Source organism: Ailuropoda melanoleuca, chromosome 6 (assembly GCF_002007445.2).
Source record: "Ailuropoda melanoleuca isolate Jingjing chromosome 6, ASM200744v2, whole genome shotgun sequence".
Classification (NCBI taxonomy): Eukaryota; Metazoa; Chordata; class Mammalia; order Carnivora; family Ursidae; genus Ailuropoda; species Ailuropoda melanoleuca.
Genome location: NC_048223.1, coordinates 89,055,520 through 89,069,417, shown reverse-complemented (window position 1 = coordinate 89,069,417; position 13,898 = coordinate 89,055,520). Strand labels below are relative to the sequence as shown.

The 13,898-nt window shown below is 49.4% G+C and overlaps 1 protein-coding gene across 2 annotated transcripts in view; it reads left to right on the top strand.

Annotated features, from left to right (window-relative positions):
* The window catches only part of ARHGAP22 (Rho GTPase activating protein 22), a 152,952-nt gene that overhangs the window by 48,305 nt on the left and 90,749 nt on the right, over positions 1 to 13,898 (top strand). For both annotated transcript variants that reach the window (XM_011231961.3, XM_034662844.1), the window contains exon 3: positions 6,434 to 6,521. In XM_011231961.3, coding sequence (XP_011230263.1) covers positions 6,434 to 6,521 — 88 coding nt within the window. The remainder of the gene's footprint in view (positions 1 to 6,433; positions 6,522 to 13,898) is intronic.

Genomic DNA, 13,898 nt, shown 5'->3' with positions numbered 1-13,898 from the left:
TGTCACCGTTGCTTGCCTTTTTGCAATGTGAGTAAATCGTGGGGGTGAGACAACTGAATGGAGACAGATGAACAGCAATCTTTGTCACTGTTGCTCCTGTTCCCCTCACTGTCCCCCTGAGCCAAGCTGAGGCCTCCAGACCAGTGGGGTTCCTGGGATCTGTTGCAAGAAGGATCATTTTGCCCAGCGAGCTGCAGCAGCCTGGGGTGGGGGGAGTTTAGGGGGAAGGGGAGTTGGGCAGAGGCTGGTGCACTCTGGTCAGAGGGCTTGGAGGGTGGCCGTCTCTAGATTTTAGTCTGGTTGGGGAAGCTGAGATACCTGCTGCTCTAATGTTTGCAGAAGGGAAGATCACTGTCCTTTGTCTGAGAATGACAGATGGACTTTCCGGCTGAGGCCATGCCGGGCAGGCTGGCCGGGCCCTTGACATGATAAGTGGAGGAGCATTCCGTCGAGGAGTGACAGTGGGAAGGTGACAACAAGCCATCAGGCATGGGCAGTGCCCTGTGAATGATCTGACTGCCTTTGTTTCTTTTTTTAATTTCCTTATTTTTGATGCCAACACTGTGGGGCAAACCATAAAGCCGCCTCACCACTCCGTCCCAGACTGCACGCTGTCAGGGCTTTTCTGTATGCTTAGGACCTTATGGGCTCTTGAGAGAGGCTAGGAACAGCACTTGGGGTGGGGCTGTACAATTATTTTCTAGGGCTCCATTTTTTTTTTTTTTTTTACTGGACAATTCCGCTTAGAAGCCTTTGTATTTACCTCATTCTGGAAGGCTGTATCCAAAATAATTGAACCACTCCCTCATTGTTTTCCACTTTTTCTGTTAGGAAAATAAGGCTACAGTGGGCATCATTGTACATGTATCCTTTTGCGTTTGTCTTTCCTTGGCACAAATGTGCAAAATTCAACACTAGGTTAAAGGGGCATTTTTATTTTAACATTATTTTAGAAATTGCAAAGTTGCTTTCAAAATGGCTTTATCAAATCATCATCCCACCAGAAGTGTATGAGAATGCCCAGTGATGCGGGGGATCTTTTGGTGAGTTTATTGGCCACCCTTATATCTTCTATGGTAAAGTATCAGTTCAAATCTTTTGCCTATTTTTAAATTGGGTTATTTCCTCATTATTAAATTTTGAGAGTGCTTTATATATTCTAGGTACAAGTCCTTTATCAGGCACATGATTTTCAAATACTTTATCATTCTCATATTTTCTCTTATTTCATTTCTTTTATTTCATAATTCATATTTTCATTCTCTTAGTAACTTCTAAGGCACAGGGTTTTTATTTAAATAAGTCACATTACCAACTAGTTGTTTCATGAAGTGTGTTTCTGATGTTGTATCTAAGAAATCTTTGCCTAATCCAAAGTCATAAATGTCATTTACCGGAAGTTTCAGTCTTAGATTTTACATGTAGGCCTATGATTCATTCGAACATATGTGACATGATGTGGGCCATGGATCAAAGTTCATTATTTTTACACATGAACATGGGTTTGTTCCACCACTGTTTCCTGAAGACACTGTCCTTTCTCCACTGCATTGCATTTGTGCCTTTGTCAAAAATCAGTTTATATATATATATATACTTCTTATTGTTTCATTAATCTACTTGTCTGTCTTGACACCAATATCACAATATTTTGATTACTGTGACTTTATAATAAGTCTAGAAATCTGGCAGTTTTAGACCCCAGACTTTGTTGTTGTTTCAAAATTGTCTGGCTATTGTAGGTCCTCTGTATTTCCATATGAATTTTAGAATCAGCTGGTCAATTTCTACAAAACACCCACTGGGATTTTGACTGGAATTGCATTAAATCTGGAGGCCAATCTGGGGAGAATTGACGTCTGAACAATCACCCATGAACACAGTGTATCTCTCCATTTGTTTATACCCTCTTTCATCCCCCCCAGCAACGATCTACAGATCTCAGCCTACAGTTCTTGCATGTCTTTTGCCGTATTTATCCCTAAGGATTTCCTATTTTTGATGCAATTAAAAATGGATTTGAGTTTCAATTTCCAATTGTTCATTGCTAGTATCTAGAGATATGATTCAGTTTTGTGCATTTCTCTTGTACCCTGCAACCTTGCCAAATTCATTTATCAGTACTAGCAGCTTTTTCTGTAGGTTTTCACCAGATTTTCTACATAAACAATTATGTTGTCTGTGAAAGCACTTTTACCTCTTCCTTTCCAATCTGGAGAACTTTTCTTTTTCTTGCATTATTATAGCGGCTAGGACTCCAGTACAATATTTCATAGAAGTGGTAAGAATTTAGACATCATTGTCTTGATCCTGGTCTTAGGGGAAAAACTTTTAGTAGGGTATTAGCTTTTAGGTTTTCAAAGATACCCTTTATCAGGTTGAGGAAGTTGGCTTTTATCCCTAACTTGTTGAGATTTTTAATCAGGAATGGATGTTGAGTTTTTTCAGTTGCTTTTTTTACGTCTATTGAGATGATTATATCTTTTCTCTTCTTTACTTTATTAATATGCTGAATTACATTGATGGGTTTTGGAATGTTAAGCCAACTTTGCGTGCTTGGGACAAATCCCAGTTGCTCATTACGTATTTTCCTTTTTATACATTGTTAAATTTGATTTGCTAAAATCGTGCTGACAATTTTTGCATCTATGTTCCTGAGGGATTTTAATCTGTGGTGCCCTTTTCTTGTAATGCCTTTGGCTGGCTATTATATATAAAGATAAAGCTGGCCTCATAAAATGCATTAGAAAGTGGGTCCTCTTTCTCAATTTTCAAGAAAAATTTGGGTAGTATTGGTATTACTTCTTTAAATATTTGATAGAATTCACTAATGAAGCCGTCTGAGCCTGGAGTTTTCTTTGCGGGAAGATTTTTAACTACAAATTCCATTTCTGCATAAGATAGGGGCTATTTGGCTATTTCTTCCTGAGTGAGCTTCAGTAGTTTCTGTCTTTTTGGTCCATTTCATCTAAGCTGTCAGATTACTAACATAATGTTGTCCTTAACATTACCTTATCCTTTTACTATCTGAAGACTCTATATAGTGTGGTCACTTCTCTCATTCCTGATATTGGTAATCTCCTTTTTTTTCCTGATTAGTCTGATTAAAGGCTTATCAATTGTATTGATCTTGTCAAAAAACCAGCTTTTGGTTTCATTGATTTTCCCTATTATTTTTCTATTTTTCATTTTATTTGTAGCCACACTGATCTTCATTTTTTCTTTCATTTACTTTGGGTCAAACTTGCTTTTCTTTATGTACGTCTTAAGGTGAAGCCCTAAGAGGCCTTTCTTCTTTTCGTACCAGTATTGAGTGCTACAGCTTATCCCTTAAGTACTTCTTTTGCTCCATGCCCAGTGTGGAGCCCAACCTGGGGCTTGAACTCACAACCCTGAGATCAAGACCCTGAGATGAAGGGTCGGATGCTTAACCAACTGAGCCTCCCAGGTGCCCCCTTTAAGTCCTTCTTTAAAGGCATTTCACAAATTTTTGTATGGCATGTTTTCATTTTTATCCAGTACAAATTACTGTTCGCTTCTTTCATTTCTTTTTCGACCTATGGATTATTTAGAAGTATGTTAATGGGATTTCCAAATATTTGGGGATTTTCCAGAAAACTTTCTGTTATTGATTTCTAACTTCATTCCATTGTGAACAGAGAACATGTGTTGTATTTAAATTCTTTTCCCTTTATGGAGACCTGTTTATGGCCATCATAGTAAAAAGTTTCCTGTGCCTTTGAAAAGAATGTCTGTTCTGCTCTGGAGGGGGTCAGCAATTAGGTCAAGTGAGTTGATGGTGTTCTTTCAACCCATCTATATCCTTATTGATTTCTTGTCTCTGTGTTCTATCAGTGTATAAAATCAGCCATGGGCAGGGAGGCGTGGTGCAGGTATTTCTATCACAGAAGTTGGCAAACATTACAAACTTGGTGGCCTTATTTTTCTCAGAGAGCCTGTGGCTCAACACTTGCCAGCACCGCCCCCCCTCGCCCCCAGACCCGGTGCTCTGTGCTTTGACAAGCTCAGAGGTGATTCTGATGCCCTGCTCAAGGTTGAGACCTGCCCCGAACATCTCCACTGGGGGCTTCCGAGGACCCCTTCCGTGTCTTACTACTGTCACAAGAGGAATGGGAAAGCAGACTGCCTTGGCTCCCCTGCCCCTCTCCCCGCCCCGTCCCCCACCCAGCACCTGACCACAGCGCTAGGATCAAAGCCACGCTCTCCGAGTGTGCAGGCAGGAGGGATCTGGGCTGCCCAAAGCCGGTTCTGACATCCCCTTGCTGTGCTGGGGGCCACACTGGGATTCCCCAGGTGAGAGGAGAAAGGTGGGTCCCGAAGTCACAGGCTGGCTTGCCACGACAGCTTCCTGCACACAGTCAGCCCGCAGCTGCTACCGCAGATGAGAGGCAAGACGCCCCACCGTCAGACGTGGCTGGGTGCACCCCCGGCTTGCCCGTGTGGCAGGAGGACAAGTTGCCGCTTGCGATACCTGTCCAACCTCCCTCTACTCATCCAGGAAATGAGAATAGTAGCCCCCGCCCCATGGGGCCTCCAGAAGGTGAAGTCCAATCATTTCAACAAAGAGCCTGGCATATAGAACAAGGTCTCTGAACAGCAGCTATTTCTGCTTTTCTATGGACCTGGAGCAGAAAGTACCGTCCATGTCAACAATATTATTCTTTTTATGGATGACAGGTTTCGAGGCACAGAGGAATGAAGCACAGTGCCCGGTATTACACAGTTACTGAAACAGCAAACACCAGAAGCCATCCCATTAGCCAGCGATGGATCCTGTCCACACCCTCTCATGAGCACGTTTCCCCACCCTGGAGCCGCACTCCTAATTTATTCCCAGTGGCTCCAGATTCCCTCGCAAGAAAGAAACTGATAATTCAGTTACAACAATTACCAGCTGGTTCTCTGGTTTATTGCTGTAATTTCTCTAAAGCAAGTCTGTGTGGGCAAAGATGTGGTCCTGCCTTTACGTTGCTTCTGTGAGAAGAGGTCCGTCCATAAGACGCCAGCAGCCATGGAGAGGCTCCAGTCACCCTGGTAAACCCAGGGATTGCCTGGAAAAGATGGCGTGGGAAGATGAGCGTTCTGTGAGCACACGCAGGAGTTGGGAGTGGGAGGTGACGTGATCACGCCCCTCATCTGGGCAAATGCAGATGCGAGGATGCTTTTGCTGTGTGCCAGGCACTGCTGTAATCCCAAGTACCCATCCATTCAAGGCTCACAACAGCCCCACAAAGTACTATTATTATTCCTACTTCAAAAATAACAGAATTGTGAGGTTGCCCAGAGGGGTTAAGCAATTTGTCTGAGGTCACACAGCCAGTAAGTAACTGAGCCAGGATATGAACCCGGACAGTTAGGCTATAGGAATGGAGTTCAAAACAGGTTTCTCATGGAGAGAGCCAAAAATGTATAGTCAGAGTCACATGCTGTCTTAAATGAACAAATCTGCACATGTACGAAATGAAGAAAAGCCACGGCAGCAATCCGTCACTAACAGAGAAAGGGAGGCCCCGCCTAGCCCTTGGGTGGGAAAAGGGCTGGCATAAAGGTGGTTGTGACAGCACCCCATCTTGAGCAGGACCCCCTGAGCAGAAATCTGGTATCTCAATGCCCCTGAGAAGTGGGAGTTATGGTGCCATTGTCCCGATGTGGAAGTTGAGGTTCAGAGAAGTTAAGTGGTGTGCCTGAGGTCACACAGCCCAGAAGTGTAGGGCTGAGACTCAAACCCACATACCTGTCCCTACACCCCGTGCTCTTTCCCTGCATCTTTTATCCTGACTATGGGATTCCAGCGTCAGAGAGTAGGGTGGACCCATCCCCTGTCATGTGCACACACGGGTACCCCAGCCACACGGCGGCATGATCTGTGCTGGCTACCTCCTGCGTGGTAGCTGACTCCCACTGAGCAAGAGATAAAATCCTACCCACCCCAGGAGAGAGCAGAGCTGGACTCGCGATCTGTTGACCCTTCCTCCCTTGTCAGCTCGGGGCCAGTTCCATACAAGAAGCCAGCCTCGGGGTGCCAGCCTGCCTGTCCCTGACCCTCTACAGCCTAAAACTCAGGCCCCCGGAGGGCTGCAGATGGGTGCATTGGAAAGGCAGTGAGGGGGTGTGGATGATGGGGGCCTTCCCCGCTGCTCCGGATTTGTGTTTCTGTGCCTTAACCAGGGAGTAACATTTCCAGGCAGTCCTGGCCCTGCCTTTGCGCAGAGCTCTTGCAACTGTGTATGTAAACCACAGCACCCACCCCGCTCCACCAGGAACCCCACGCGGGCTCCTTGCGGTGCCCAGTCTGCCCAGCCAGTGCCTGAAGGGGCACGCCCCTGACCCCGCAGCCCTGCCCTCTCTCTCCAGGAGCCGTTTTCCCACCATCTCACGCCTCCTGTGTTTGTGTGTGTCTCTTCCTTTTCAGGGATTTATTTCTCTACAAGGGACCCGGGTGACTGAACTTCTTCCTGGCCCTGAGGACGCAGGGAAGCACCTCTTCGAGATCAGCCCAGGTAGGCCTGCGTATCTTTCTGCTCTGCGGGGGCTGGCGCTGGTGGCCTCTGGCCCGGAAGGGCAGACCTCCTTCAGAATGCTCCTCCCTGTAGCAACATCAGTGCTGTCTCCAAGCATGACTCAGAAATTAGGGCCAAATCTAGAGAATATTGCAAATTTGGGCGAGTATTAGAAAATCCAGTCAACCGAGTAGCTTTTGGGCGAGAGGAAAATGTGGATTTTAAAATTCACAATAAACATAAAGGAAACTGGTCAACGGGGACTGGTTAGGGTGAAGGTCCAAAGGAGCAACTGAATCATATGCAAATAAGTCCAGAGAAAACCCACTAGTCCAGGTACAGAGCGTTAACATAAGCCCTATGGTGCATCTCAAAACAGAGAATGGTGATATGGTGGGAGGAAGGGAAGTATTTAAAACCAAGGAACTGTGTCGTGTTAGCGGTTACAAAACCATCTTTTAAAACTCCCAGTTTTAAAATGTGATTGTTGTGGAACTAAATAGATGTGTCTTGAAGATGGGCTTCTAGAAGGGCTGCTTCCTCAGGGGCTGTTTTTCCACCTCGGCTTCCCCCAGACGCAGAGCCTGAGACAAGGCTCTGAACAGTTTATTCAGAGGGGATTCCCAAAAAGTAGGGGGAAGGGAGCAGGGAGGGAGGAAAGCCGTGCAGGGTGTGCTAGTGAGCTGACTGCTGCTGTGGGAACCAGGGTTCGATTCCAGCAGGGGCGGGTTCGATTCCAGCAGGGGCGGTGGAGACTGCAGGTGTGTCCGGCCCCTGGAGCGAGGAGGCTGGGGGTGACCCATCTGTTTCCACCTTCCCACTACTAATTCCACCAGCTGCTCCCCCTGAGCGAACTCTCGCATCTCTGGCCTGCCCGCGGCATGGCCAAGCTCCCTATAGACAGAGAAGGCTTGAGGGAGCATCACAGATGCTTGGGCAAAGAGGCAGCCCTGGTGGATGGGAACAGCGAGCACTGGGGCTCTGGACAGGACATGGACGACAGGCGACTAGTCATCCCGTGCCACCAATGTGGTCCCCATTTAGACTTCCTTCTGCGAAGGGGTGGCTGTGAACTGAGTGTGCCAGGGTCTCCCTGGGCTCTGTGAGCCATGCAGTGACAGTCTCCAAGCAGCATGGCCACCCCAACCAGTGTGGGGGGGTGATCCAACTGTCAGCCGGACACCAAGGGAGAGATCAGGCCAGGCTCAGGCCAGCCAGCAGCAGCCCATGGGAGCCGCAGTGAGTGCAGCCAAGCCTGGGGCAGGGCCCTGTTCACCTCTGCTCTGTCCACCTGTCCACACCGGGAATTACAGAAGACACAGGCAGAAGGTGACGTGCAGGGAGCCCCTCCCCAATTTCATGTCCTGTATGCAGAATGCGATTTCATGGTTTCATTTGAGTTTTCCTATGTGGGTATTTAATCTACTGCAAAACCCTTGGTACTAAAACTGCACATTGGAAGGGGGCCACAGAGTGGTCTTGGAGTGTGGAGTGGAATAGAGAAGCTTGGTTGACTGTGGAACAGGGGCAAAGGCTTCTGCAAAGAAGATAGGGAAGAAATGGAGAGGGCAGTGAGGTAGACAGGGCCAGGCCATCTGGAGGAGGGGGAGCAGGCCCAGGAAGGGAGGCTGGGAGATGGGCAAGGAGTCCGGGGCTTGGCAATGGGGAAGAGGAAGGCAGTGAGGCTGGAACGGAAAAGTAGAGGTTAGCACACCCTCTCCATGAATTCAACAAGGCCCTGAGCCTGTGCCCCAAGGACCAGATGGGAAAAATCACCAGTGCGCATGCTCTTGATCTGGGTCAGGGCTATTTACAAGGCTTTCTTTGACTGTGGGGGGAAGAACACCCATTTGCCATGTAAGGCAAGGTCCTGGGGATTAAGATGTGGACATCTCTGTGGGACCACTATTCTTTCTACCACCATGCTCGAAACATCCCTCTAAGGCAGGAGTCCTTTTATGACTATTTTATTTACAAAGACCCTGGGGGTTGGAAAGGATAAGCAGCTTGCCCAAGCATGCACAGCTAGGTGGTAGCAGAGGTCAGGGCTGGTATCCAGGGAAAAAGCTGTTCTCCAGCACAGGCAGCTGGCTTAGGACCCAGTGGCTTTCCCACCAGGGCGCGGGAAGTCCAGGGATAGTTATGGGAAGGAAAGCTCCCCGCAGTCCTCTATCCCAAACTCAGCAGTGCTTAAAGCACCCGGTTCATGCCGGTCCCAAGAGGCGCCCCGCACTACCCTCCTGCCTTTGCACACGCAGCCGTCCCGAAGGCCTGGGGGCCAGGTGGGGGTGGGAGTGGGAGTGAAGGCAGCCGTGAGGAGGCTCAGGAAAAGCGGGTCGGTGGTGGGCAGAGAGGGGTCCAGTCAGCCTTTGTGGAGCACTGAGCAGGAAAGATTCAATCGTCTCTCTGGGCGCGCCAGGTAGGGTGTGAGTATGCCTTACCCGATACCCAGTGGGGGATCACCTGATGATTCTTGGAAATGTGGCAGAACCCAATTAGGATAATGCATAAGATCAACTACATGAATTTTAAGTTATAAAAACTACTATTTTTGTTCTTCAACAGTATGAAAAAATCCCAAGTTTCATCAGGATGGAATTAAAAGAGGAAATAGAAGAGGAAAAATTATACTGTGAGCGCCCTCTAGTGGGTAGGCCTGCCAATTACATGACAGGCTTTAGAGGCCCTCCTACCCCCACTCTCCACCCCCCTCATGCCCCACACCATTTCAACCAGGCCACACCATGACTGTGGCTGGGCTCCCACAGAAACTAAGTGGTGGGACTGAAGCTTGAGCCCCCTCTAAACCAGAGTCTAAACCAAAGTCCTGGGTCAGGTGGGAGGAGCCAAGCCCCAGAAAAGGTCTGAGGCTCAAGGACCATGGGTCTCCTTCCCACCTGGCCTCTTCTGTCCAGTTAGTTGCCTGGTATGATCTTGTGGTGTGGATTAAGACAGATATAGATACAGGTACAGATACAGATATGGGTATAGATATAGATATTTGGTATTCACCCTGGTTCCAGGCACAGAGCTTCTAAAACCCTCAGAATTTCCTAAGTGAAGAGAGTGGTGAAGGTGTCTTTTGTTATGTTAATAAGACGACTTTTGGAGAGCCCTTAGGTCATCTAAGGATGGACACTGGTTGTCTGGGGAACCACCCAGGTGTTGGGAAGATTGGAGATTTCAGGTCCACCTCCTGGTAGGGGGAGGGGCTGACTATTGAGTTCAGTCACCAATGGCCAGTGATTTAATCAGTCATACCTATGTAATGAAGCCGTCATAAAAAAACCAGAAAGGAGAGGGTTTGGAGACCTTCCCAGCTGGTGAACATGTGGAGATCCGGGGAGGGTGGGGCACACAAGGAGGGCAAGGAAGCTCCACACACCTTCCCACGTACCTTGCCTTATGCAGCTTTTCCATCTGGCTGTTCCTGAGTTATATCTTTGTATAATCAACCAGTGAGCTAGAAACGAAAATGTTTCCTTGAGTTCTGTAAGCCATTCTAGCAAATTAGTCAAACCCAAGGAGGGGATTGTTGGAATCTCAGATCTATGGCCCATTGGTCAGAAGCACAACATGGCCTTGCAATTGGCATCTGAAGGCAGGAGGCAGCCTTGTAGGATGGAACCCTTCACCTGTGGGATCTGACATTTTCTCTAAGTAGACAGTGTGAAAATAGAGTAAGTTGTAGGATGCCCAGCTGGTGTCGAAGAATGGCTTGGTGATGTGGGGAAAAACCCACACACACTATAACTAGTGACCAGAATTTTACCTGGCAAACCCCACTGCCTCCCGGCCCTTTGAAAGCTGTCTGCCCCTTGCAGACTTGATCCTGCTGGGCTCCCGGTCCTGGCAAAGGGAGCATCCACCCCAGGCCATGTTTAGGCCTCCCTCTAGATGCACAGGATGGGGCTTTGGCACTGTGGACAGAAAGAGTTACTAAATCCACAAGATGCTTATGTCTGATGGAACAGATTAGGTAATCAATAAAGCAAGTGCGACTTGTCTCAAATACTCTTCTTCCAGTATTAGCACAGTGTTACCAAAGGGAGGCAGGTCAGTTGCTAAAGGGATTTAGATGGGAGCCCAAAGTCTTTCTGGTGAGTAACCACATGACTATCTTGTCTCCTCCATCACTGGTATGTCTTTCAAGAGTCCTGATTGCAGGTGAAGCCAGCTCAGGCTAACTCAGGCAAAGAGAGAATGGGCCAGAGAGGCTGTGGGGCCACATAGAATCATCGGGAAGCTGGGGAGCTGCCCTTGGAAGGGGCAGGCAGCAGGGCTGCTCAGTGGTCCTGGAGGCGGGAACGGAGAGCAGGTCAGTACTGTATGCTAGAAAGGTTGAGTCCCGGCAGACTCAGTCCTCGTGTTGCTTGCTCAAGTCTGGAGTCTTGGTGTTTGTGTTTTGGCCATAGGCCCGTGCCTGGTGACACTGGGGTGGTAAGGAAAGTCCTGTCCACTCCAGCATCTGGACAGACCCTCCCACCGAAGCTTCACACAGTGAGAGCAAGGAGCCCCCAGAGGGACATTGGCACCTTCAGGAAGGGAGGGGAGGTGACTGTCTCTACCAAACATGCACTGCACCAGACGCAGTCTTATGGTACCGTTTTTTCGAGGGCCAGGTGTCACATCATGGGCCTTGGCCTCTCTGCAGAACCTCACCGGGCCCCAAGACGGGATGCCTTTCCAGGTGCGTTTCGTCCTGGGAGTGCAAAGACCTCAGCATGTGGAGCTGAGGATAAGCCCTGTGGGACAGGTGTGGCGGCTGCCATGATTCCGAGGGGACAGACGGAGGAAAGTGCTGTCTTCTTGAGCAGGAAGACACAGAGGATGTAATGGCTGCTGTGAAGTCTGGGCCCCGTTCCCATGGCAGAAGGCCTGTCTGCTTTGGGCCCGCAGACTATCTTCCTCAAGATAACGTGCTGGAGACTCCGGTGGAGGCTGCCCAGTTCAGAGGTCTGGCAGGCACTCCACTCTCCCACGGAGCTCCCGGACTGCCTCCCCTTGACTCCCCAAACACCTTTCGGGCAGCCAGCCTGGGTGGGGGAAGCCTCTGACGTGCTGGGTGTTGAGCTCTGACCAGGGCTGGGGGTTGAGGTTACGGGCAAAGGAGCAATGGCACCGCGTGGAAATCAGGGAGACGTCAGTTGGGCCCAAACGTGCCGGGGATGCAGATGTTCCCCAGGGGCAGGCTGGTGTCTGCGTGCAGAGAGGAGGGTCCTGGGGAGAGAGTCAGGAGGCCAAGCCGAGCCACCACCTCCCTTCACGCCCGCTCCCAGTGGGGCATGGTGTCCCCATAGCATCTGGCCCTAGCCGGTGTTCCAGACTGCTCTTCTTGCCAGGAGTCAGGACAAGTCACTGAATACCCTGTGCCTGTGGGTAGTAATGGAGCCGAGGGCCTCGGGTTTGGGGAGGATGTGCTGAGATCCCCGTGCCCAGCTCACAGGAGGCACCTGCTCTTTTTACATCCTTCCCTCCTCCCTGCAGTCTCTCGGTTTACCGGTGTTATTCATCATAAAGCACCGTCACTGCCTGGCTGATCCCTGCAAATCAACAAACCCGATCCAGTGTGAGTGGTGCTCTGACAGAGGTATCCCCAGGGCTGAGAGCCCAAAGAGGAGGGTGGGTGACTTGCCGGAGTGGTTAGGGAAGGTTTCACTCTTCCAGATGACCTCCAAGGTGCCACCCAGAAAGAATGGGTTCTAGCAGTTTCTGACAGCTACACGGGGTCTTTGAAGCCACTCTGGGCCCTGAGCTTGCAGCTGGCTGTCCTTATCCGGCCAGCAGCTTGAAGCAGTTAGGAGCATGGCCACCCGCTATCTCTGAGGCCTGACCTTGAAACGAAGCCAGTACACACAGATTCCCCCGAGAAGTCGACTGATAACTGCGCTCCTGACCTCCACAGAGCACCGCTCATCTCATTAGCCGCCTCCTGAGCGGGATGCCGAGCTCGGCCTATCTCGGCACCTGGTACCAGCCAGCCTGCGTATCGGCCTGACCTCGCGTGGCCCCGCTGAGTTTGCCTGCGGAGCGCCAGACGATGGGTAATGACTAGAAATGAAATCAGATGAGAAGTTCTCCCGCGCTTCTCAGCCCTGGGAGTGGGAGACTCAGCAAGTCCGAGAGTGGTTGCTTGGACTTCCCGGCATTGCGGTCTGGCCCTCCTGTCCTAACCTCACTTTGCCCAACTAAACACAGAAACAGGTGTGGGACGCTACCCCGGGGTCCCTGGAAATAGATGCCCTTGAAGAGGAACGTGCAGTTCATTCTTTTGGCCAAAATCAGGTTCCAGAGCAGCTCTGTTCATTAGAAACCTAGTGCAAACCACGTTTGTGATGAGATAAGCCATCCCGTTGCTCGGTGACACCAGCCGCATTCCACATGTGTCTGGTGAACCGAGGTGCCCCGTGAGCTGCAGTGAGAGGTGACTCAGTGCAATGGTTGGCGTAGAACAGGTGCTCAACAAGCACCCCTAAAATGAAAGAGAAGTGGGGAGGGAGGAAGAACCGGGGAAGCCTCTGGGCTTTGGAATCAGACCCAGATTCACATTTTAGCTCGGCCGCGCACTGATCTGGAGAACTTGGACCAATCAGTTAAATTCTCTGAGTGTTCTTTTCATTATCTGATCATAGAAATAAACTTGGCAAGATAGCTGTGACCATCAAGTGAGCTAAGATACATGGATGTGCAGAGGACACGTCCCCCACCCTCTGCTACCTGTTCTCTCCCTTCTTCCTTCCTTCCTACCTTTCTTCCTTCCTTCCTCTCTTTCTCTCTCTCTCTCTTTCAACACCTCTTTTATCTGCAATATACAAGCAAGCTTCAAATAACATTTCAAATTTCATCAGTCTATTGTTTAAAAAACAGGAATCCTAGCTCTAGAGTAGTTATTCTCAGACTTCCCTGAGTGCCAGAATCCCCTGGAGAGCTTGTTAAAACCCAGACTGCTGGGCTCATCCCCAGACTTATGGATCCCAGAATTCTGGGGTGGGGACTGAGAACCTGCATTAGACCATCTCCCCGAGGTGAGACCGATGCTGCTGGTCCGGGAACCACACCTTGACAGGTCAAAAGAGAAGTCACAAAAGAAAGGGATACACTTTCACTGAATACCCTCAATGGTACTGTTTTCCTGCTTTTGGAAGACAGAGCCCTGCATTTTTATTTTGCATTGGATCCCACTAATTCAGCAGACAACTCAGCAGTCAGGAGCCCAGAGGCTGTGTTTACAGAGAGGAGTCTGGAGTAAAGAAGGCACCATCTGGAGCTGGGGTCAATTCTGGCACTGTGCTAGGACGGACTCGCACAAAGGGTGATTTCCAACGCCGCCACACTTACCTGCAGCTCTGAGCTCCCCAAAACCCCTTCTCCACAGTA